At 41.2% G+C, this 26,194-nt stretch overlaps 1 protein-coding gene across 2 annotated transcripts; it reads left to right on the plus strand.

Moving 5' to 3' along the window:
- The first annotated feature begins 4,921 nt into the window (after nucleotides 1–4,921).
- ZNF330 (zinc finger protein 330) lies at nucleotides 4,922–25,273 on the plus strand. Of its 2 annotated transcripts, XM_077815291.1 has the most exons (10): nucleotides 4,922–5,000; nucleotides 9,273–9,403; nucleotides 9,679–9,698; nucleotides 9,793–9,863; nucleotides 14,728–14,807; nucleotides 17,279–17,405; nucleotides 18,632–18,736; nucleotides 21,410–21,456; nucleotides 22,800–22,917; nucleotides 23,811–25,273. In XM_077815291.1, the coding sequence occupies exons 2-10, from the start codon at nucleotides 9,284–9,286 to the stop codon at nucleotides 24,086–24,088; spliced, it is 966 nt and encodes a 321-aa protein (XP_077671417.1). In that variant the 5' UTR covers nucleotides 4,922–5,000; nucleotides 9,273–9,283; the 3' UTR covers nucleotides 24,089–25,273. The 2 variants fall into 2 exon arrangements, with proteins under 2 accessions (XP_077671417.1, XP_077671419.1); XM_077815293.1 differs by lacking the exon at nucleotides 14,728–14,807 and having other exon boundaries at nucleotides 4,983–5,000.
- Nucleotides 25,274–26,194: the final 921 nt, after the last annotated feature.

Below are 26,194 nucleotides of genomic sequence, written 5' to 3' on the forward strand. Positions count from 1 at the left end.
ATATGAACATTGAACGGTGAATAAGGAATTGGTTAACAGGGAGACTACAGTGGGTCCTACTGAAAGGTGAACTGTCAGGCTGGAGGGAGGTTACCAGTGGAGTTCCTCAGGGATCAGTTTTGGGACCAATCTTATTTAATCTTTTTATTACTGACCTGGGCACAAAAAGTGGGAGTGTGCTAATAAAGTTTGCAGATGATACAAAGCTGGGAAGTATTGCCAATTTAGAGAGAGACCAGGATATCATACAGGAAGATTTGGATGACCTTGTAAACTGGAGTAATAGTAATAGGATGAAATTTAATAGTGAGAAGTGTACATTTAGGGATTAATAATAAGAATTTTAGTTAGAAGCTGGGGATGCATCAATTAGAAGTAACGGAGGAGGAGAAGGCCCTTGGAGTATTGGTTGATCATAGGATGACTATGAGCTGCCAATGTGATATGGCCGTGAAAAAAGGTAATGCGGTCTTGGGATGCATCAGGAGAAGTATTTCCAGTAGAGATAAGGAGGTTTTAGTACCGTTATACAAGGCACTGGTGAGACCTCACCTGGAATACTCTGTGCAGTTCTGGTCTCCCATGTTTAAGAAGGATGAATTCAAACTGGAACAGGTACAGAGAAGGGCTACTAGGATGATCCGAGGAATGGAAAACCTGTCTTATGAAAGGAGACTCAAGGAGCTTGGCTTGTTTAGCCTAACTAAAAGAAGGTTGAGAGGAGATATGATTGCTCTCTATAAATATATCAGAGGGATAAATACCGGAGAGGGAGAGGAATTATTTAAGCTCAGTACCAATGTGGACATAAGAACAAATGGATATAAACTGGTCATTGGGAAGTTTAGACTTGAAATTAGACAAAGGTTTCTAACCATCAGAGGAGTGAAGTTTTGGAATAGCCTTCCAAGGGAAGCAGTGGGGGCAAAAGACCTATCTGGCTTTAGGATTAAACTCGATAAAGTTTATGGAGGAGATGGTATGATGGGATAACATGATTTTGGCAATTAATTGATCTTTAACTATTCATGGTAAATAGGCCCAATGGCCTGTGATGGGATGTTAGATGGGTGGGATCTGAGTTACTACAGAGAATTCTTTCCTGGGTATCTGGCTGGTGAATCTTGCCCATATGCTCAGGGTTTAACTGATCGTCATATTTGTGGTTGGGAAGGAATTTTTCTCCAGGGCAGATTGGAAGAGGCCCTGGAGGTTTTTCGCCTTCCTCTGTAGCATGGGGCACGGGTCACTTGCTGGAGGATTCTCTGCTCCTTGAAGTCTTTAAACCATGATTTGAGGACTTCAATACCTCAGACATAGGTGAGAGGTTTTTCGCAGGAGTGGGTGGGTGAGATTCTGTGGCCTGTGTTGTGCAGGAGGTCGGACTAGATGATCATAATGGTCCCTTCTGACCTTAATATCTATGAATCTAAGACCACCAAGATATCCATTTCCACATTTTAAGTCTTCAAAAGCATGAGTTGTTCTTTAAGCCCTGGCTGAATCAGATATCCAAGATGAGACTCAGTAATAAATCTCAGATAACAGCTACACTGTTTGGCTTACATTACACAGAATGGATGGTTTCACTGTTCTTCATGGAAATAATGGAAGAAATGAGAAATTCTGCAATTTAAGATTCACAAACAAGATTAAGAGATTAAGGCCACAAGGGACCACTAAACATGTGCTTACGTGCTTTGCTGAATCCTACTCTCTTAGCAACAATTTTTTCTCCTGGTGTATCTTCACAAACACATGATCCTTTGAAATGACCAGTTAGAGATTTCCTGTTGAGTCGCAGTGCATGTTTTGAATAATAATTCGAAGCATCAGTTATAAAGGAAAAAAAAAGCATACAATCTTTCCCTCCCCTAATGTAACAGGGTACATTTCAGAATATGCTATCTGAACATGATGCTTTACTATACACCAGTAAATGTTTGCCTTAGGTTCCTTTCTTTAGTCCCTTTTTCTTTGTATCGTTAAATCAGCAGGGATAAGTGTCTTTGGACAAAATGATTTTACACCAAAGAAATATTGACATAGCTTTTAAGGTCACTTGCTGCAAGGCTATGACTTAAAAGGAAATTAAGTTTGATACATGCACTTTCAAAAGTCAGTTAGAAACATATACACTGCACCCATTTTATAATACAATGCCCCAGGAGCCAGACATATTGAATGCTGTACAGAGGCATTGCAATAATGAAGGTAATTATAGGAATAGGTAGGAAGGTAACAGGGGCTTAATTAGATAGAAACAGCCAGGGTATTTTAGAGAAAAAGGCAAGTGCTATGTACTTAATTAAAAATAAATTACAACAATTTAGGTCCATAGTTATTTGAACGTGATAGCTAACAAGCTTTATTATATTTTCAAAATGACTGCGAGAACTTGCAGTGAGATGCACTGATAATGTCTCATTATCCAATCTTGACACCATCAACCTGTGTTTCATCGCAACCTATCTCCTCTTAGGAGCCGCTTCTTTCTCTGACCGACTTCCTACATTTGACAGAATGGAAAGACACTTTATTGCTAGTGTATCTTAGCAAATCTCTGGAAGGCTTGAGGGAGACATAAAAACAACTAGGCGTACCTCTCAACCGGCTAATACTCAAGTGTTTATCAAAGACACAAAAGGAGAGACTCAAATTATTCATGCAGAGAACTCCTTCTCTTAGTGTAAATAACTATTTCTGTAACTTCAGCTTCATGATTTTAATTTCTGATGTCAATAATTTACAACACTAAGAGTGAAGAGACTACAGATTTGTGTAGACTGTAGGTAACTTTGGGATGAGCAACAGCGTCTGAGCTAGCAGGCAGAGAAGCCAGGGGGTACACCGACACTGCAAACAAACAAGCAAACAAAATAAACCATGGCAGAGTCATAGAACCCAGGTCTACAGACTCAGGCTTGTGAGGTCTGTGCTACAATGCTAAACGTAGTCGTGTAGACGCTCCCACTCAGGCTATGAAATCTGGTGAGGAGGATGGGTCTCAGAGCCTGAGCTCCAACCTGAGTGAGAGGGAATGTCTACATTGCTATTTTGAGTGCCATAGCACAAACCTGAGACAATGGATCAGAGACTGAGACTTGCTGCTGTGGGGGGTTTTGTTTTGGTTTTGCAGTGTAGACATAACCAGGGAGGCAGAGGAGGCAGTAAGGAGGATAGCTGATGAACGGGGTTATGGAGTCAAGGAGGCAGGATGTGAAGAAAAGGCTTGATCAGCAGGCTTTTTGCTGCCTCACTGCACCAATACCCAGCATATCGCTCTCACTCCCCAGTGCTCCTGCTCAGTCCAGTTATCCAGCCACAGAAACCTGAATTAAAAAGAAAGAAAGATTGCTTGAGTCTCTGTTGTTCTGCACCTTACAAAACAATTTATACCCGTTGAGACTGGGTATAAAAACACCAACATTCTTCTTTGGTAGCCATTTTCTACCTACTTTTCCACATGACTACAAAAGATGCAGGGCAACATAGTATTTGAGCAGAGAAGAAAGGAACAACCCATGTATACCGCAGGGTTTACAATTAATCTAACAATATGACAAAAATACTAGACACAATATTATATGTATCCCTTAGCTTATCCAAGGTGACCCCCATTGTCATTCATTTCTGGTCTCGGTCTCTTGGTCCCCAGACAGCATGGCTTAGGGTTGCAGCAGAGTTAATGCTGCTAGGCTGACACAGGAGGGCATTACTCAACAGAAACCCATCTAATCAGTTAAAGAGCAGTATTGATCGCTCCAGTGGGAGTCTTGTCCAGTTTTCCTTAGCTGGAAGGATGATGGCTGTGATACAAAGCTATTGAGGTTTCAGAGGGGTAGCGGTGATAGTCTGTATCAGTAAAAACAACAAGGACTCCTTATGGCACCTTAGAGACAAACAAATTTATTTGGGCATAAGCTTTCGTGGCTAAAACCCACTTCATCAGATGCATGGAGCGAAAAATACAGTAAGCAAGAGGGAGGAGGGATGATGATTGAGCTTTGACAGGGAAATGGAGATTTCACCCCCAACTGCTTACAAATAAAATGTACAATGTAAAATGTTCTGATGAATCACATTACATCACATCTCTCATGCTTTATTTGTACCTGTCCGATGAAGTGAGCTGTAGCTCACGAAAGCTTATGCTCAAATAAATTGGTTAGTCTCTAAGGTGCCACAAGTACTCCTTTTCTTTCTGGTTAGATTGTACACGCTTTCCAGTAGAGATCTTACCTATCTTTAAATTGCCAAAGAGGTGCTCACTCTCTCTATAATAATATATATAATAAATCAAGTTCTTACTTCTGATTTTAACATGCACATATGCACAATAGGAGCCCAAACAGCTACTGGCTTTGCTTATATTTAAAGCTTATCCCAACACTAAAAGCAAACATTACACAAACCCTGCAGTCTAGTTTTATTTCTAGGAGCAACGCTGACCAGAGGCGATTGCTCAGATGGGATCTTTGGGCTTCCAATGTGTCTATTTACATGCATTACTTTTGTACCTTGTACATGATTTATTATTTATCCAGGACTGCTTGTCACTTCACAGACATATAGGAAACAAGGTCTCCGCTTCAGAGTTGGGTGCAAGGTCAAGGGTCACGGTGGCCGTCAGCACCTGCCAAGTCTGAGCACGCCCGGCTTTGTGCTGCCACCCACCAGAAGGGGCATTTTTAGACGGCGCTTTGGCCCTGGCCGCGTGTCCGCTCAAAGTTCAGCCTCCAAGGTGCCCGTGCGCCCCGCACAGCGAGACTGCTCTCCAGCGGGCTGCAAGGAGCGGGCGGGCGGCCACACTAGCCCTGGAGCCCCTGGCACCGGAGAAAGGATCCGGGATCCAGCCGCCGCTGCCCGGAACCTCCGAGGCTGCACAGCGAGTTGCTGTGTGTGAAGCCGAGAGCGGCTAAGGAGGGACCGGTTCCGGCTTCCGCACAGTCATTCACCGCAGCGGAGAAGCCGGGCGGCCGCCGGAGGAGCGGGGCCAGGTGAGGGGCAGCGTGGCGCTGGGGGCGGTTTGTCGGCACAGGCTGCCAGCTGCGCCAGGTTGCAGATCAGCAGGGGCGGAAAGAATGCTGGGCTCTTTGGCGTTCCACTTGTGTCCCAACGTTCGGGGAGGTGGGAGAGACCCTAGAGCTCCCCCGTAGGCGGTGGCAACGCCTGCAAACTTCTCGGGAGCGGGTCCCTGGCGTAGTGCCGGGGCTTATCAGCAGCCACCTCCATTCTCATTGGTTTGGCCAGGGCTTAGGTTGACTATGTCTGGGACATTGTACGCCCCTGGCCCTGGAAGGGGGGCAATGAAGCTGGAGGCGGACGGTGTTCTGTAATATTTGCTTTTAGTATTTTAAACCACGGGCTCGACTCTAAGGGATCGTCACTGGTTGAGGACTTTGCTTCTGGGAATGCCTCGCAGGCTAGATCCAAAGAATCCCGCTTTGATCTGTGTTAGGGCCATTGGCAGGAGGTCCTACTTGATCTCACCTTCTGGAGACGGGGTCACCTGAGGGGCGTGACAACTCATGATTTAAGCACCACTCTTACTTAGAGTCCAGTAAATCATAAAATCTGCTCTGGTTCTCAGTGGTTTCCAAAAACATAAAAAGTTAGTTATTTTAGCGCCTACAATGTATGCTGGACATTAAACAATATACTGGTAAGCTCTGCTACCTAGAGTTTACAGTTTAAAGACTTACAATACTAGATATCTTGTATGAGTGGTGACAGGTTTCTAGCACTTCTAGAAAACATGGCTATTTCTAAATCCTGCTAGTAGTGGCTACTACTTTAGTAACTCTGTTGAAGTTTAACCAGCAAGATTTTCCAGGATGATTGACACCAGCTTTCAAAGAGGTCGCTAATATTCTGTCACAGATGAAATGTCAAGCCTAAAATAATCAGGAACAAAAATACGCTGAATTTTTGTTAGATGGAATATTAGTAACATAAATCAAGCCATAAAACTACTTGAATGTGTGCCTCAGATAGTTCCCTGCAATTTTGATTTAATAACCAAACAGAAAAGGTGGGCGCAGTAGAGAATTTTCTTTATTGATAGCTAATTGCTGTGTAGGGTGGTGAAATAGGCAGCCAGTGCCAGTACAAGAGTTGTGCCATTCATTTTAAAGGGAAGGCAGCCGGTAATTTGGCTGGTATTTACAGGGCTCCTGGGAGTCTTGCCTGAGTAAAACCTAAAGGATTCAGCATATAAAGAGCAAGACATTCAGGAAATAAAATTGGCAGGACATTACATATTTTGTGACTAGAGAGGATAGCTGGTGTGGTAGTTAAGTGATATATGCACAGTCATTGTACTGAATAATATAAATACCAAATGATGTTAATACAGTGGAAACATTTAAAATATAATTTCATACAGATTCTGCTCAAAGTGATTAACAGACACCTTGATCAAATACTCCTTATAATAAAGGTTCTGGTGTGCTTTTCAGCTGCCTTCCCTGTATGGGGCATCCTACTGATGTGCATGTATAAATTGTCATGCATATGAATCTGGGTGATAAGGACAGCCTACTCCAAGTGTAAACATTTGAACTCATTAACTATGAAAACATTGATTTCTCTTGTGGGGGAAGCAGACTTTTATCTCAGATGTGCAATTTGTTACAACTACCCATTATAGCCATAACAACATCATGGGTTACCATTACTGTCAAGGTTTCAGAGTAGCAGCATACACTCAGGCCAGTATGGAATTAACAGTGAGGGGAAGTAGCGATTAGAGAATGGCACCAGGGGCTAGGTTTCCGGCATTCTGCTTGCAAATCTGTTATGTTTCCTGTATATTTTTGGCAATACATTTAACCTCTCTGAGTCTCATCTTACCCTTCTGTAAAATGAGGTTGATACCTACCTCATAGAAATGTTGAGGATTAATTAATAGTTGTAAAGTATTTTGAGATTTGAAAAGAACGATACGTGGGCAAAGTGTTGTTGTTTATTGCGTAGTGTTGAATGGGTTGTTTGAGATGGTGTCTTTATTAAAAGAAACCTGCACCATTTTTTTTTTTTAGTGCAGCTTTCTTTACATTCACATCTTACGCATTTGTTGCCATCTGTGTATCCAGTTGGTTTTGAACTGTGAAGGTTTTCATTAAAATTGCCATTTCGGTTCCTCCGAATCTGAAATCAACAATGACAAGGTTGTGTATAAATACTAAACATTAAAGTGCTTATTGTTAAATCAGTATTAAAGTAGCATGTAAATTAGTTTACAATCTGATACTGGGCTCTAAGCATCATAAATGTCACACTCCAGAATAATGACAGTTGCCAGCAGGAAGCTCAGCAGTGCAATTTTGAATACAAAATATGACACTCTAATACGATTTAAACCTGGTGCGAAATGCGAAGAGGTGAACAAACTGACTTATATGTGTTATCAAAAAGCAAATTTTAATATCTGGACTAGACAATATATTGCTTTCTCTATTAGAGGGGAAGATAGGTATTTTTTTTTCCCCCTTAGGAAACAACATTTTTCTTTAGAAGTTACTAAATTCTTTAGCCCTCTACACAGAAATTTGTGGCAACGCTCTCCTAAAGCCTTTTCTTCAGCAGAATAACTGTTCTGTCAAATAAGCTTTTTTGGTTTGTTTTTTGCTTTTTTGGAGTGAAATTTGAGACACCTTGAGATATCAGAGGCCATTGGTGATGGGTTTGTTTCTGTTTCAGGGTTGTGATCTTGCAGTTCATTGTATGCCCGTGTAGCGGTGTGGCCACGCTAAACACTAATGATAGACGTAGAGAAAGGGAAAGTATTTAGGGGTTCACATAGCATAAGAATTAGGGGTCACCCTATGAAATTAATAGGCAGCAGGTTTAAAACAAAAGGAAGTACTTCTTCACACAATGCACAGTCAACCTGTGCAACTAATTTCCAGGGGATGTTGTGAAGGCCAAATGTATTACTGGGTTCAGAAAAGAATTACATAATTTCACGGAGAATAAGTCCACCAATGGCTATTAGCCAAGATGGTCAGGGATGCAGCCCCATGCGCTGGATGTCCCTCAGGCCTGGTATGCGTTAGAAAATTAGGTCAGTTTAACTACATCAGTTGGGTGTGAAAATCCACACCCCTGAGTGGCATTCTTAAGCCAATCTAAGTTTGTGTGTAGACAGCGCTAGGTTGGTGGAAGAATTCTTCTGTCAACCTAGCTACCACCTCTTGGGGAGACAGATCACCTGTGCCGATGGGAGAACGCTTTCTGTCGGCGCAGGCAGTATCTACAGTGAAACGCTACAGCTGCACTGGTGCAGCTGCGCCACTGTGGTATTTTAAGATTAGGCTGTGTCTACACTGCCACTTTCTGCGCTAAAACTTTTGTCATTCAGGGGCGTAAAAAAACACTCCCCTGACCGATGAAAGTTTTAGCGCTGAAAAGCGGCAGTAGAGACAGCGCGGCTCCCGGTGATAAAGCTACGACCTGCTTGTTTGGGGGTTCTTGGGGTTTTTTAAATCGTTGGGAGAGCTCTCCCCGGGGGATAAAGCGTGTCTACACTGCCCACGTCACAGCGCTGCCGCAGCCGCACCGTAACGTGGGCAGTGTAGACATACCCTTAGGCAAGCTCTTGACTGCCAGAAGCTGGGACTGGACGACAGGGGATGAATCACTCGATAATTGCCTGTTCTGTTCATTCCCTCTGAAGCATCTAGCACCAGCCTCTGTTGAAAGACAGGATACTAGGCTAGATGGAACATTGGTCTGACTCAGTATGGTCATTATTATAATCAAGTCACATCTCTCTAATTGTTTGTGAAGTGTTAAGTTTGCATTGCTGCAATACTCTGACTTTTGCCGTTGAAGAACAGTGCTCTTTGACTGAAATAACCAGCTTGTGTCTAGATTTGAGGGAAGAGAGAGAGGTGAAAGAGCGAAATAAACTTCATATGTGATCCATTAGTAAGACAAGTGGCGAAATTAAAGCAACAACAAAAAACCATCACCACTACCTTACAGATGGATTATATGGCACATACTGCCAAGCACAGAGCTCAGTACAGAGTAGCTCCATTCAAGTCATTGGGACTACAGCTAATTCAGTGTTTGTGGGATTGGACCCTTAAATTACATTCAAAGATGAAGAGGTGGAGCTTTCAGAGAAAGGAATGAGTGGAAGTAGATAATGCTGAAATAAGAATACTTCCCTTTATAGGGCATGACTAATTAAAGGACTAATTAATGCTTCCATATGTGTAAAATATTTGTGTGTCTGTATTGTTTTTTGTTGTTTCTGACAGAAAGAGAAAAAATGCCTAAAAAGAAGACAGGTGCACGCAAGAAGGCTGAGAATCGTCGAGAACGTGAAAAGCAGATAAGAGCTTCAAGGGGCAACATAGATTTAGCTAAACATCCTTGTAATGCTTCAATGGTAAAATAACCAAAACTACTTCTGATTCCAATTTTTAAATTTCTGTGAAACCAATGATATAGTTACACTGGCTGCATTAAATTAGAAAGTCATTCTTTATACTTATCTAGTAATTTAGTTATATCCTGAGCTTTGGATTTAAAGAGGAGTTTGAGTGTTTCAATATAAATATATATCTATTGGTTACCGAACTATAAATTATATCAGAATCATTACAAAAACTGTACACTGTTTTACATGGGGAAAAATAACTATTTATAATTTACATTTCACAGGAATGTGATAAATGCCAAAGGTAAATGTGCTTTTTTTCCGCATCATCATTTTAACCTATTTTTACTTTTAAAGATTTTGTTTAACGCTTTGTTTTGATTTTTTCATATGACAAGACGACAGAAGAATAGAGCCTTCTGCTACTTTTGTAGTTCTGTTCAAAAATTGCCTATTTGTGCACATTGTGGTAAGTATAACTGGCAAAAGAAAATACACTCTCCGCCCCCCACCCCCCTTACACTGCATTCCTTTTGTGTTGTTATATGAAGTCTCAGTATTTTAACTAGGTCTGTCTAGAAACTGATCGTCAGCTGGTATAAATTCATGGAGCTATGCCAATTTGCCCAGCTGAGAATTTGCCCGTTGAGGGCTGATTGTGCAAACTCTTGTGTGCATGAATAGTCTCACTGACCCCAAAAGGGTTTTGGCCCTTAATTTGTGTCTCATATTTATTGTTTAAAAAAACATGTTTAGCTCTTTGTTATAACTGAGAATGTTCTACATTTTGGCTCTCTCTTTGAATAATTGACTGTGGGATTGCTTGATGCTGCGAGCGAAGTTAAAAAGACTGCCAAAACGCTGCTCTTTTAATCAGGAAATATTGCAGCTTTTAGGACAATGTTATCACCACTGCTTATTTCTTAGTATAAATTAAATCAGTGATAAATTGTTTGCCTTGTATGTGTATATTGTATAACTTGTTAGCACAGTACTTACGTGCATTAAAGGACTGCTCCAAAGCCCTTTCAACTGAGTGGAAAGACTCCCACTGAAGGCAGGGGACTTTAGATCAGGTACTAAATCTTATTTGCACTGGTGCTTGCTTAAAAGGGGAGGTGATGGGGGGCTAAATATGACTTATACTTTGAATCGAACTGTGTTGCTTTCCTGGTTTAACAAGCTTTGACATATTTTTTTACATATTTTTCTACTTGCCATAAAGCATGTTGGTGATTTGTGGTTTGATTTTCAGAGGTGTTGACCACCTGCAATTCCTGTTGACTTCACAGGGAGCTGCAGATGCTAAGCATTTCTGAAAAACCAGGCCATTAGTGTGTAATACTATTCCACTATATATCATCATTCACAACCCTTCTCTCTTTCATTAGCGACTACACTAAAATGGTAAATGTTCATTTTCTGCTCTTCTAGTACATTACACACCTTTTAAATGAATTGAGTCTTGCTGAACTTGTCTATCTTGATGTGAAAAATGTTTACAGAGAGAAGAAAATGTTCCTAAAAGTATCCTACAAAAAAGATGTTAGCTTCCAAGATTTCCCAATAAAGACCATCAGAATTGTTTGGTACTTGTATCATAGGGTGAGCTGGTGGTGATTCTTATATTTAGGCTGCCTAAAATTTTCCATAAAAACATTCCAACCCTCTATTTTTAAAGAAGTTCTAACACCTTCATTGTTTGTAATGGGCCTTCGAAATTAGGTAGGGACAAAGCCTGAGGGCTAGAAGCATGCCTTTTGCTTTCTTGTCCCATGAAATTCTCCTGAGTTATAAAGTTGTTAAAAATGTTCCCCCCTCTAGGTGTACCGTATAGGGCACCAGCTCCCCCAAAGTCCTGAAAGGGGACCGAGAGCCATGCTGATGAGACCCCAGCCACCCTTCCATACCCAGCACATAACTCCAGCAGTCCTTCCCCACCCTTCCTGCCGTTAGCTAATGTAGGTTGTCATGCAGCTAAAGTACTATAAGCACCTGCTGATGCTGCATAATGGAGGGTTTAATTTACAGTTGCACATGGTAGAATTTTTAATACTTTTTTTTTAAGGAAAAATTATAAAATTGCATACCATGAAAGCTGTGTTAAAAGAACATTACTAAGGTTGCAAAGTCAAGCACTCAAAAGATAGGAAATGCAAGATTTGCAGTTGCCTGTGCACTAGCCATTCAGCCCTTTTGTGCGTATGTATTATGATAGTCTTTAGATACATGACTACACATTACTTTTTCCAGACACTGGCCTCATCCAGTACACAAGGTGGACGCACTAGGGGGCAGAATTAAGGTTGCAGAGGTAACTCTTAAGTGTGGCATTTCTTAACGTGTAGAACATAGGAGCTGCAATACTGGTTCAGGATATAGTCCATCTTGCCCGCTATCCTGTCTCTGAGTGGCCAGACCAGAGCTTCAGGGGAGAGTACAGAAAACGGCAATTATGGAATGATACACCACTGTCTTCCATTCCCAGCCTCTGGTAGTCAGAGGTTTAGGGTCGCCCTGGGGGTGAGATTGTGTCCCTAGCCATCTTGGCTAATAGCCATTAATGGACCTATCCTCCATGAACTTATCCAGTTCCTTTTTGAACCCAGTTATACTTTTGGCCATCACAATATCTCATGGCCATGAGTTCCACAGATTAGTTGTGCACTGTGCAAAATAGTACTTCCCCTTGTTTGTATTAAATTTGCCTGTTCATCGGGTGACCCCTGGTTTTTGTATTGTGGGAAAGGGTATATAACACTTTTGTATTCACTTTTTCCACGCCATTCATAATTTTATAGATTTCTATCATAACTCCCCTTAGTCATCTCTTTTCTAAGCTGAACAACCGTTATCTTTTTAGTCTCTCCTTGTACGGAAGCCATTCCGTATCCTGCATCATCTTTGTTGCTCTTCTCTGAACCTTTTTCAGTTCCACTATATCCTTTTTGAGATGGGACGACCAGAACTGAACATGGATGCACCGCGGATTTACATGGTGGCATTATGATATTTTCTGTTTTATTTTTTATCCCCTTTCCAAATAGTTCCTAACATACTGCTAAGCCTTTTTGACTGCTGCTGCCCATTGAGTGGAGGTTTTCAGAGAACTCTCCACAACATTTCCACAATATTGTTCTTGGGTGCCAACAGCAAATTTAGAATCTATCGGTGTATATGTACAGTTTTATTTTTTCATGAAATGAAATGAACCCTGCTGTTCATTTCTCTCCATTGTGAAAACTGACCATTTATTCCTATCCTCTCTTTCTTGTCTTTCAGCTAGTTACTGATCCATGAAAAGACCATTCCTCTTATGCCATGACTATATAGTTTCCTTAGAGAGCTTTTTGGTGAGGGACCTTGTTATAGACTTTCTGAAAATGCAAGTACACTATATCAACTGGATTACCCTTATCCACATGCTTGTTGACTCCTTCAAAGAATTGTAATAGATTAGTGAGGCACACCTTCCCTTTACAAAAGCTCTGTTGACTCTTCCCCAACAAATCATGTTTATCTCTGTGTCTGATCATTTTGTTCTTTACTGTAGTTTCTACCAATACACCCAGTACAGAAATTAGGCTTACTAGTCTGTAATTGCCAGCATCGCCTCTGAAGCCCTTTTAACAATTGGCATTCATTAGTTAATTTCCAGTTACCTGGACCAGAGACTGACTTTAGTGATAGGTTACATAGTACAATTAGTAGTTCTGAAATTTCCTATTTGAATTCCTTCAGAACTCTTAGATGAGCAGCATCTTGTCGTGGTGACTTATTACTGTTTAGGGCAGGGGTGGGCAAACCTTTTGGCCCGAGGGCTACATCGGGGTTGTGAAACTGTACGGAGGGCTTGGTAGGGAAGGCTGTGCCTCCCCAAACAGCTTGGCCCCCGCATCCTATCTACCCCTTCCCACTTCCCGCCCCCTGACTGCCCCCCTCAGAACCTCCGGCCCATCCAACCCCCCCCGCTCCTTGTCCCCTGACCACCCCCTCCAGGGACCCCCCCGCCCCTAACCGCCCCCCCGGGACCGTACCCCATATCCAAACTCCCCGCATCTTTACCTCTGGCAGCCACGCCGCCTGGCCGGAGCCAGCCCCGCTGCCCAGAGTGCTCGCTGCGCAGCAAGCTGAGACTGCGGGGGGACAGCAGGGGAGGGGCCGGGGGCTAGTCTCCCCAGCTGGGAGCTCAGGGGCCGGGCAGGACGGGCCCACCAGCTGTAGTTTGCCCACCTCTAGTTTAGGGTATCAATTTGTTCTAATCGGGGACAGTACTTCAGAGTATGCCCAAAAAGAATAGCTCTGATGCGGGTATCTTCCCCAAATCTTCTCCAGTGAAGACTGCTGCAGCGAATTCATTTAGCTTCTCTACCGTGGCCTTGATGTCCATGAATGCTCCTTTTACACCTTTGTTATCTGTGGCTCCGCTGCCTGTTTGGCGGGTTGCCTGTTTCTGATGTACTTAAAAAAAATCTTATTGTTAGTTTTTGTGGCTTTAGCAAGTTGCTTCTCAAATTTTTTCTACGTCTGCCTAATTATACTTTTATGTTTTACTTGCCCGAGTTTGTGCTCCTTCCTGTTTTCCTGTTTTAGGATTTGACTTCCAGATTCCGTCCACTGCCACCCTGCCATGGCCTCCATTAGTCTGAAGTTTAGCCATGGTGGTATTCTTTTGTGGTCCTCCTGTCTTTTTTGATTAGGGGTATACATTTAGTCTGAGCCTCTGTTAACGGTGTTTTTAAGTGGTCTTCATGCTGCTTGAAGGTATTTTACCTTTGTGAGGGCTCTTTTTAATTTTCAGCTAATTAGTGTCCTCATTCTTTTGTAATTCCTTTTTTAAAAGTTGAATGTTACTGTGCTGGGATGTTTTGATATTTTCCCACTACAAGGGTGCTAAATTTAATTACATTATGGTCACTATTACTGAGTGGTAAAAATGTTGATTGTTTGACTCTGCAATCTAAAAAATGTTTTTTAATTTTTATGTGATTTTTGATAATTTGTGAAGTGCTGACAGAGTGCTCAGCAGGCTACAAAACACATAGGAAGACATGGGCCCAGTCCTACAGAATTTACAGTCTCAGAAGTAAGGTGAGAAAGATTTGGGCCTAAATGGATAAGAAAAACAAATAATCAGTTTGTTCTGGAGGATCAGAGAAAGAGGTGTGATAGCGTGTTGCATGTTGTTTTGTTGCCCCCCCCCCTTTTTTTTTTTTTGCCTTTTATGTACTTAAGTAACTACTAAAATTCCCTATTTTTCACTGCTTTTACGTTGTCATTCACTCTAAATTGTTTTGACTCTAAATAATTTTTTGTTGTTTTTGGATTAATAGGGAAAACAAAATGTATGATGAAGTCTTCAGACTGTGTTATAAAACACGCTGGTGTGTACAGTACTGGCTTTGCAATGGTGGTATGTATACAAAAGCATGTTGTCTTTTGGAAGACAAGAGCAATGTGCAGAATTCTTCAAAAATTCTGTGGTCTGTGTTATACAGAAGGTCAGACTAGAACAGTGGTTCTCTACCAGGGGTCCGGGGCCCCCTAGGGGGCCTCGAGCAGGTTTCAGGGGGGCTTCCAAGCAGGGCCAGCATTAGACTCACTGGGGTCCAGGGCAGAAAGCCAAAGCTCCACCGCATGGGGCTGAAGCCCAGGTCCCTGAGCCCCACCACCTGGGACTGAAGCTGAAGCCTGAGCAATGTATCTTCACGGGGGCCCCTGTGGCTTGGGGCCCCAGGCAGTTGTCCTGCTTGCTACCCCCTAATGCCGACTCTGGCTTCTATATGCTGAAAACCAATTATTGCGGCACAGGTGGGCTGTGGAGTTTGTATAGCATGTTTGGGGGTCCCTTAATAATAGTCCCTTCTGTGAATAGGGCTTTTATTTTTTATAGACTAATATCAGACTCAATACACTGTAACAAAATACTTCTCCATAGGACTACAAACCTAAATTAACACTTTAAGTGCAGATCCTGCAAACTCTTATGCACTTAAGTATCTTTACATACATACCTGAGTAACTCCAATGAGCTTAGTGGGATTATTCACATAAGTAAAGTTAAGCATGTACAGGTTTGGGACCAAACCAGTAAAGGCCACGTTCCACTCTCCATTAAAATGGTATAAATCTAGATTAATGCCATTGAAGCTAATGGAGTTATGCAGATTTTTAGAATGCAGTCACTGAGAACAATGTTTAACCATAAATAATTTTATTGATAGTGATTGTTCTGTAAATCAGTAACTTATTTTTCCTCCCTTATATAGTTAAGTGATAAGTCCCTGTGAAATACCAAAAGTATTCTTTGTAAATGTGAATATTGCCAAAGAAATTCTTAAAAAATTAAAATTTAGGGGGATGGGGCTCCTGTGTGAAAAATTAATGTAAATATATCTCTGCAGCTGCCTCCTCTAGGTAGTGGACTGTTTGCAACAACATAATCATTCTGTGCCTTAAATGCAACAGTTTTTTCATTGAATCTTAACTCTGTGGGCCTGATTCTTCACTCCAGTATGTCAGTTTTGTGTTGATGTAACTCCATTAAATCCCTATGCGTACAGTATATTGTGAAGTTGCTGTCATATGTGAGATAGGAAATCTTCTGTCTGTTAAATATTAAAATTGAAGTTTATTGAGGTTTGTAGTTTTTGTAGTCTTGTAACTTGAAGAAGGCCAATGGCATTTTGGGATGTGTAAGTAGGGGCATTGCCAGCAGATCGAGGGACGTGATCGTTCCCCTCTCTTCAACATTGGTGAGGCCTCATCTGGAGTACTGTGTCCAGTTTTGGGCCCCACACTACAAGAAGGATGTGGAAAAATTGGAAAGAGTCCAGCGGAGGGCAACAAAAATGATTGGGGGACTGGAACACATGACTTATGAGGAGAGGCTGAGGGAACTGGGGATGTACAGTCTTCAGAAGAGAAGAATGAGGGGAGATTTGATAGCTGCTTTCAACTACCTGAAAGGGGGTTCCAAAGAGGATGGCTCTAGACTGTTCTCAGTGGTAGCAGATGAGAGAACAAGGAGTAATGGTCTCAAGTTGCAGTGGGGGAGATTTAGGTTGGATATTAGGAAAAACTTTTTCACTAGGAGGGTGGTGAAACACTGGAATGCGTTACCTAGGGAGGTGGTAGAATCTCCTTCCTTAGAAGTTTTTAAGGTCAGGCTTGACAAAGCCCTGGCTGGGATGATTTAGTCGGGGATCAGTCCTGCTTTGAGCAGGGGGTTGGACTAGATGGACCTCCTGAGGTCCCTTCCAACCCTGATATTCTATGATTCTATGAACTTTAACTGTAACATGAAATTGTTTATAAACTGATTACTTAATTATTGCTTTATTTTTCGTATGTTATATGACCTTTACTGTCTTAAGAGGTCAGAGTTCGAGTGTAGAGTTTGTTATTAAATCTAAATAGTTGATTTAAGCTGTAAGAATAACTTGAGTGGTCTTTGATTTGATAAATTGTATTTTTACCAGAGCGTTATCTCATATATGCCAACAAGGCTGCAAGATCATATCCATAAATTATAGGGGAGAAAGCTATTTTTCATGCCTAAGATTCAAGACATTAATGGAAAAAATAAAACAGCAAAACCAAAGTGCAGTTGATTATATTATGTCCTGCAGAAGTGAATGCCGAGAACATGAGCTGAATATTGAAAGGACTTGATTAGAATCTGGATACATTTCTAGCTACTGGGTGTAAAGGTGAAAGAGGTATTATGCCTTACCTTCACCTCCCCTCAAACCACATGCCCCTAAAGTGGAATGAGCCCATTGATAGCCTGAGCGGATATGTGAGCACATTCTGGAGTACAGAAGCAGAATTTCTCTTTTGGTATGATAGATGTTCCAAGATGATGTCTTTCTGTGCTTGCAGGGTGCAATATGTGATTTCTGTGAAGCTTGGGTCTGCCATGGTAGGAAGTGTCTCAGCACACATGCCTGTATCTGCCCTCTTGCAGATGCAGAATGCATTGAGTGTGAAAGAGGTGTCTGGGATCATGGTAAGTTGTTTAAGATTGAAGGATAAGAAAACCAATTTTTTGCCTATAGCACCTAGATCAGTGGTTCTCAACCAGCGGTCTGGGGCCCCCTGGGGGGCGATGAACAGGTTTCAGGGGGGCCGCCAAGCAGGGCCAGCATTAGACTTGCTGGGGTCCGGGGTAGAAAGCTGAAGCCCACTGCATGGGCCTGAAGCCCAGGGCCAGAAGCCCAGGGCCCTGAGTCCTGCCACCTGAAGTCAAAGCCTGAACAATGTAGCTTTGTGAGGGCCCCCATGGCGTGGGGCCCCAGGCAGTTTCCCGGTTTGCTACCCCCTAATGCTGGCCCTGGCTTTTATATGCAGAAAACCAGTTATTGTGGCACAGGTGGGCCACAGAGTTTTTATAGCATGTTTTGGGGAAGGGGGGCCCGAGAGAAAGAAGTTGAGAATCCCTCATCTAGATTATTGTAACACTCAACACTTAATGTCGCATTTTACATCTTCAGAGCACTCCAAAAATATTAGCTAATCTTTAAAACACACCTGGAAGCTCACTAAGAATTATCCCCATTTTACAATGGGTAAACTGAGACAGAATTTAAATTACGTGCCCAAGAGCATATAGGTAATCTGTCTAAAATGGGATTACAACTCAGGAATATTTATGTCATCTATTTAGACATTTATACTGCATTCATCACCTTAGTGTCTGAGAGCCTTATGTAATTATATCACTCCAACAGGTGTGTAAACACTGGCTGTCTCTCTGGTATTCTTGCTCCTTTCCTTGCACTAGAAGAGGTGTTTTGTTTCCTTTGATACCAGCTCCTTGATCAAACCACACCAGTCTCCAATTGTGGAGTTCCAGTTGTGTATTTAAACCAAATTTATATTTTGGAGAGGGGATGGTGAGCATGGAAAAGGGATATTTTGGCCCAAAAATGTCTTAACATGATCTCTTTCAGCCATAATCAAACCAAAACATGATGAGAATAAAATGACCAGTAGTGTTCCTTGCTTCACTTTTATGCTAGCCTGTGTCATTATAATATGTAGTATATGTCAGCATAATGCCAGATGGACAATGTTTAATATGGGATTTTCTTCTTAAGTGTTTTGTGACAGAAGGGAAAATTTATTCTTAGTCAAACCCATGTAAAGCTGCCTAAGTGGCATGAGTAAAAGAGAGGAGTTGTTTTTTTAACCCATGCTTGCTATTTTTTCTATTTGTCTTGATAAATCTTGTAGGAGGCAGAATATTCAGTTGCTCTTTTTGTCATAATTTCCTCTGTGAAGATGATCAGTTTGAGCATCAAGCCAGCTGCCAAGTTTTGGAGGCAGAGACATTTAAATGTAAGTTATCCACTTAAAACCCCTTTCACCAATGTTAAACAGATTCACCTTTTCCTACTGTGTAATAATACCTGCTTAGGTGGTGAAAAATGGCCTGGTATTTCACTTGTCCAGTGTGATTATCCCAGCTGGTTGGGCAATAGGAGTTTTTCTTGTTGGTCCCTTAAAAATAATGTTAGCTCTGTCTAGCATGGCTGCACTTCCCCAGATTCCTTGTGGTTCAGCTTGAACTCCTTGAATAGAAGACAAGATTTTTTGGTCAGTGTGGGTTAGTATCTGAAGAAGTGAGTTTTGAGGACGGACTTGAATCAGGCACCTGGCCTATCGTGTAGAATACAGCACAGATGAAGGCATGAAGAGGAGTGAGAAGGATGCAGAAGGAGTAGGGAAGTTTTTTTTTTTTATCCAAAGCCCGAAGTCAACGGGCTTTGTATGTCTGTCTGTCTCTCTCTCTCTCTAATATCTATATAAATCAAAGGGTCAACATTCATATTTTAACAACACATACCTTAATACATAGACTAAAGAACAGGAAACTGCAAACTATCAAATTTTGATTACCATAGGGGGTCTGGTACAGTCATAAAATCATGTGGGCAAAATTTAAAAACCTCAGATGGACTTGAAACCTTACAGGAACGGAGGAATTGTAATATCAGATCAGACTAGTGGTCTAGCTAGTCCAGTATCCAGCCATAGCCAATTCCAGAGGAAGATGAAAAAAAAGTGGTAGTAGGCATGAATGAAACATACTGTCCATTGGATAATTTTCTTCTTGTTAATTAGGGGATGGCTTATGCCCGACCCATGAGGCTTTATATTGCTTTCAAAACTTGGTTGTGTTTGGTTTTGCCTTTTTTTTTTTTTTTTTTTAAATCCTTGCTATCCTGTCTACATGTTCTTGTTGTCCATATAAATGCACAATCCTTTATTGAATCTACTAAGCTCTTGGCCCCAATGGAAGCTCATGATTCAAAATATTCCTGTTTTAAATGTTATAATCTATTTTTCTAAGTCTTCCCTCTCCTTTTCATCCCTCATCCCTTTTTTCCCCTGCCAACTGTTGCCTGAGCCTTGATTAGCTCCCCTTTATGTAGTGCCAGAATGCCTTCCTGTGAAGCACCCTTGGAGCAGCAACTGCTGCTCAAAAGGGATAATTTTCTCTTGATGGGTTGACTCTTAATTCACAGCTGTGATGTTACAATGAGTGAAGAAGTTACTTTACAAAGGTTCCACATTCTGCAGTGCAGGGTAGTCCTACTAGAGAGATGGACTGAGTGTGTTTAAATTTAATATAAAACTAGTATTGTCAAACAGATATGGCCAATCCCACTCTAGCTTCGAAAAATGTTCTATTTCATAAGTTTGAAATATAAAACGTAGCTGTAAAAAAAGCAAAACAAAACATTTAAAAGTGCAGACGACTCGTGGGAATACTTCAATGTACTAATTACAGTTCACGGTGCCTTTGAATATGACAGATCCCACACCCTTGCTCAGCGTTCACAAAAGGAAGAATCCCTCCTGTCCATTTCTGAAGCTTTAAAAGCTTGTTCTCACAATTGGATGAGAGAGAGATGACGGTTTCGTTATAAACCGCGCACATGATAAAATGTTTTAAAGATTCAAAACAAGCTGTGCATGCTCATGCATTCTTTATCCAACAAGCCTCATTTAGGCATAAAATCCTATTTCATTTCATTTACAGTACTCCCTGTTGTGGAGATAAAAGTAACAACATGAAAATATTAAGGCAGCCTCGATTTTAAAAAGACACCATCAACCCAGTTCTGCTCCTTGCTACTTGTGTATTTGCTATCAATAACATTACACTAGATTGTATATGTAAATATATGTAATGAGGTATGATTTAAATAAGGACGTGACAGACAATTCTTTATAAAACTACTCACAGACAGCTCAATTTTGCAAGTTGCTAAGCATCAAATCCTTTTCAAATTAGGAAAATAAGGGTAATCAGCATTCTGCCCTTACATTCCATTTAAAATTACTTTTCAGCTCTGGTGGGGGTTTGGCTTTGTTTTGTTTTCTTTGTTTTGATACCACAAGGAAAAAAGAAGCAGTGAAACCACCTTGTGAACAAACTGTGGTTTCAGTCAACTCCAACACGTTTGTAAAGATGTGAGAACACAAAAATATTTGAATCTTTTTAAAAAAAAACTGATTTTGAGCGGGTAATGGACCATTTGCTCCCAAACTTATACCAAATTATTAATGAAATAGTAGACTCAGTATATAAAACTCTTAAAAACAGCGATAAAGTAGCCCAGTACAACTGTAACTACAGTGAATAAGGAGTATGATTGTAGCAAGATACACTTATTGTAAGGACTTCAAAAAATACATTGAACTTAGAGTATAAAAGTAAATGATTTTGTATGTTCAAAACTTCAGTGGCAGACAACTCTGCAATTGGATAGCTTTCGGAACTGTTGATCAGGAAAAGTTGCTGAGAAATGAAGGGCCCTTTCAAATAATATAATATTTGGATAAATATGTATTTCCCTGTATTATCTTTTCATTTTGTTTGGTGACACTGGTGATTTTAGGCTACCCAGGGAACTGGAGAGCTGATCTGGATGTAAAAAGTAGAAGAAAAGAGCCAAGTTACCTTTCATTTTCAAAGTTTGATGTTATCCATTTTTTCATCAGGTGTTTCCTGTAATCGGCTTGGGCAGCATTCATGCCTGCGTTGTAAGGTAAAAATACAGATACTTAAAGTAGCTATAATTGTAACTCCTTCTCCTTACGTGTCCTTCTGGTACCAAGTCTTGTCACATCGCCCTCCACAATATATAGAAAACTCATACCTTCTGTATGAGGTAAGGGCCGTATGGCCCAAATACTTGTCTGTGCCCCATTATGTCTTGCTTTGATTCTCTCACCTCCTCTTTGGGTTCCCAGATCCCACACTGATTCCTCCCAGTCCATCTAGCTGCTAAAACAACTGCTAAATGATCTTCTCCCATTGTTCAAACCTCATCACGCTCTTCCTCATATGCCTTCACTGGCACCCTGTGGTCCAGCACTTTTAAGTTCTCAATTTCTCATTCTTGCTTTCGAGGCCCTGTGATGACTCCATCTTGGCCTGGGTCTCTCATCTCATTTGGTATAATTTCTCCCTTCCCCCACAAGCACGCCCTCTTGCCCCCCTGCAGCCTTCAGTTCTGTTAGTGTAGCCAGGCTCTTCTCAGTTGTTTCCTGCTCTCATTTTCATACAGTCTTCAGTGCTGCTTCCTCCGCACTGAGCATGTGATTCTCCCATTCCAGTATCCCAGGCCTCCACCTTTTCCTCCTTTGGATCATTCCTAAAGTCTTGCATCAAATGAAATGCACTGTCCACCCCAACATTTTTCATTGGAGGGCAATTTAAATAAATAAAATGAATCAATCTAATTAACTCCATTCTCTCAGTCTCCTATTCTTACTGTGTGCGCCTCAGAGTTCAGAGCAGGAACTGTCTTTATTGAGGTGTCTTGGATAGTGCTGAGCACACTGTCGGTGCTTAATTAGTACTAATTCACTAATTCTTTTAATTACAAACTGACTGACTGTGGCAGGGAGAGGTTCCATTTAGCAGGACAATGAACACACTGTCCTGCAAGACAGACATTTGAAGTTTAGTTTTGTTTTCTTTTAACTTGTTGGACTAACCCATTATCCATATGGCTGAGGTCTATCAGACAGTGCTCCCACTGACTGAGGCCAGCTCTCCCCTGGAGCCAGCCTCCCGGCTGACAACTTCCAAGACGAGGCACTCCTTGAGGACCCTGCTTCCCCTGCCACCATCCTCTTTTCCCAGTTCCAGCATCCTCATGGCTTCCCTTCCCTAGAAGGCAGTGGAACCTTGTACAACACAGAAGTAGTTAGTGGGTAGATTGTACATGAATTCCAGTCCCACTACAGAAAGAACTCGTTAAATTTTAATCTCAGTCAGATTACCCTGGTGCTGTTAGAAATTTAACTTTTTTTTGCCTGCTGAAGAGTATTATGTTATGATTATAACTTTTATCCTTTTTGTTATCCTCTTTCCACCCTTCAGGCTTGTTTCTGTGATGATCACACCCGAAGCAAGGTTTTTAAGCAAGAAAAGGGAAAAGAGCCTCCTTGCCCTAAATGTGGGCATGAAACTCAGGAGACAAAGGATCTGAGCATGTCAAGTAAGGGCTGTCCTTTAAAGGCTAATGGAACAAATGCTGTGTCTCTGATTTAGCAAGTCAATTAACTAGGAGTCTTATTTTCTGTGTTTGAAAACTTAATATGTTCATCTTTTTAAACTGGCAACATGTGATGCCATTGGTTGCCGTGTAGGGATGTTTATGTGTATGGGAATGTTGAAGTTCTTGGATGCTTTGGAATATTTTGGGGAGTTTGTCATATTTACATTGAGAGAACTTGGTTTGAGTTGTTGCTGACTCTGAGCTGCAACTTCTCTTCATTAGGACTGATATTCGTGCCCTGGATGTTGACAACATTATGAATTTGAGTGCTACTTTCAAGTTTTGGTGTAAGGAAGAAGCACCCATGATCACTGTTTACTTCTGCTCTGTCACTTCTTATTTCACCATCAAGAAATAGCATGCTGAAATTCATTAGAAGATACCCATATGAGTCTGCTTACTCAACACTGCTTATCCATAAAAACACACATTATCTTTGGTGCTATGTATCTCTATATAAAATACATATTACAGTACCAAAAGTGTGCTCTACAGGCAAAGTTCTGGTCCTGAAGAGTTTATGATCTAAATAAAATATCTGATACATTATTGTATATATGAATATCTCTGGAGATAGGATATTTTGGATGGGGAACAGCAGAAAAAGGGTCTGTCTTAGTTAGGTGCTCTGACTTTAAGGATTCAACCTGAAAATAACCAGTTAGTCTCTCAAGAGACTGATCATTGTAGTCCTGGGCTGTTTGCTGACAGTGTGCTCTTGAGTAGGTGGTGAAGATGGATGGTAGATGGAGAAATGTCAAATGCTCCACTGATGAGTGGGTGACTTATGACTGAGGCTGAAAAATAAGAATTTAATTATTGTCTATTCACAGCACGCTCTCTGAAGTTTGGCCGGCAGACAGGAGGTGAAGAGGCAGATGGAGCTTCTGGCTATGATGCCTACTGGAAGAACCTCTCATCGGGCAAGAATGGAGATGCAGGTGATCATGACGACGAATATGAAGAGGATGAAGCAGAGGATGACGATGAGGAAGACAATGAGGAGGGAGGGAAGGATTCTGAAACAGAGACTACAGATTTATTCAGTAACTTGAATTTAGGAAGGACCTATGCTAGTGGCTATGCCCACTATGAAGAAGCTGAAGACTAAGATTACATAGTGAGGAGCTATAAAGCATTTGGAAGACATAAGTATAGGAGTGCTTTATGCGTGCCACTAGAATAGCTCTGCCAGGCACTTAAGCTTCAACGCTTATTAGGGAAAAAGGGCATGGAACTTCTGTAGAAACTCAAGGTGAGGTTTGTGTGTGTGTGTAAGGTGAGGGTGTGCAGAGGAAATCTGGTTACTTGCATGAATATAAACGTTCATCTAAGTGGTTTTGATCTCACGATTACTGAGTGTAATAGCTTAATGTCTCCTCCCCCCCACCCCCCCCAAAAGTTGGGAGTGTAGGAGGGTAAAGAGATTTGTTTCCATCTGTTCATCAGAAATTAAGTTATTTTTCTTGAGTAATTTTGACTGTAATTCTGGAATCAGATTTCCTAAATTATATGTAGTGGTGTAAATGGGTGGCTGTATCCATTTTTGGCCTACAAAGTAAGAGTCAGCAGCATTCTGTAGTGAGTTTTCATAAATATTGATCCGGACTGAGTACCTGGAAAGCACTTACTGTAGGCCTCTCATGAGCTAAATATAAACTGAAATTAAAATAACTTTACTATTTCATGTAGGCGAGGCAGATCAATACATTTCCCCATAACATATTTCTTGAAGATTATCATTCCATGCCTTTTTGAACATTATACATTAATCATAGCCATTATGCAGTCACCTATTGTGTCACTTACATACATAAGATCAAAAGGTTTATTTATCACAATAAAAATGTTAATATATCCTTCCTACCCAATAAAAGCCATCACTCTCTTTTAGTATAGTATTGTCATTGTTTGCAAAGAGGGGTCAAAAGGGTGGTAACTAGTCTATTCTGCCCCTTCACCAGCATTGCAGCAGGAAGAAATCAAAGATTCAATAAGAATCACACCTAGGGTTTTTGTTAAAATAAGATAACACTAGGGTGTTTGTGTTCTGTTGGAATAGCACCCCGTTCCTTGTTGGGTATAAGACTGTCATAACCACACAAGAAGTGATGCACGCTCTGGAGTGTCTTGCTGACACTAATGACTTTATAAATCAAAATATTAGGAATTATTTGCTGCTTTTTTGAAAGTCATGTGATTCTTCCAAGAAACAGTTCCAACTTAAATTGTTTAAAGTAAAAAAAATGGACCTGGAACTTGGTGTAACTCCAAATAAATATCTTTTTTCCTTCCAGTTTCTTCCAGTGATACTTTCCATACAGCAGCAACATGTGTGCCCGCACACAGATACATACTTTCTGCTTTGCTTGCTAGGTACTTCTTCCCCAGCTTTTAATAAATTGCCTTCTTCCTCTCATCACTATTCGAGTTGACCATAGCATGCCATCTTGCAGCAGAGCCAGGTGCTTTGATCCACTCAGGTGAAGCATCATGACACTTCAAATGGAGCTAATGGATTAAAAAGAGAGAAGCACTGGCAATTTTCTGTCTGATGCATTTGCAATTCAGCTGAATAATTCCTGCCTGAAAGACCAGAGAACCAGGAGTTGGGAATGTGGCCCTATGCAAGTCACTTAGTTTCTCTGGTAGTGCCTAAATACCTTTTGAGGGGCTAGGGCTCAGTTCCCCCCATCTGGTAGTGCTTCCTCACTTCCAAAAGAGTGGTGTAAGGATAATTGTGAGGCATTCACATTCTACAGCAATGGTGGGCCATATAAATGGATGAATAGACCTTCGATATCATTATTGACCCAGCAGAATACAGAATTTCCAAATGCCATTTTATAATTTTTAATAACACTTCATAAAATGTATTTTACATTCTCTTTATGGAAGAGGATTTCTCATTGGGTTGTGGTGCAAATGCCATAGAGGACCATATATAGTGACAGTAGAATTGCCTAATTTGGAGTTCCTAACAAAACACGACTGAGACACACAATCACTGCCTTTGCCGTTTTTGTTTGGGCATGAGATCCCTCTTTCAGCGCGTTGTCTAGGAGGTGGCTTGCTTATTTCATCAATAAAAAGGGGTTCCAGCCATTGTTTTGAAGAACACCAGAAGAAGCATGACTGTCGAGATGGAAGAGGAGAATTCACAGCAGTGGCTTTTTCTTTCTGAGTACTATGCATTATCTTAGATCAACTACTATAG

This window comes from Eretmochelys imbricata, chromosome 4 (assembly GCF_965152235.1).
Source record: "Eretmochelys imbricata isolate rEreImb1 chromosome 4, rEreImb1.hap1, whole genome shotgun sequence".
NCBI lineage: Eukaryota > Metazoa > Chordata > Testudines > Cheloniidae > Eretmochelys > Eretmochelys imbricata.

Coding starts and splice junctions, on each gene's coding strand:
- ZNF330 (XM_077815291.1), top strand. CDS start 9,284: ATGCCTAAAAAGAAGACAGGTGCACGCAAGAAGGCTGAGAATCGTCGA. Junction 9,404..9,678: donor ATCCTTGTAATGCTTCAATG/GTAAAATAACCA, acceptor TACATTTCACAG/GAATGTGATAAATGCCAAAG. Junction 18,737..21,409: donor GGAGGCAGAGACATTTAAAT/GTAAGTTATCCA, acceptor TTTTTTCATCAG/GTGTTTCCTGTAATCGGCTT.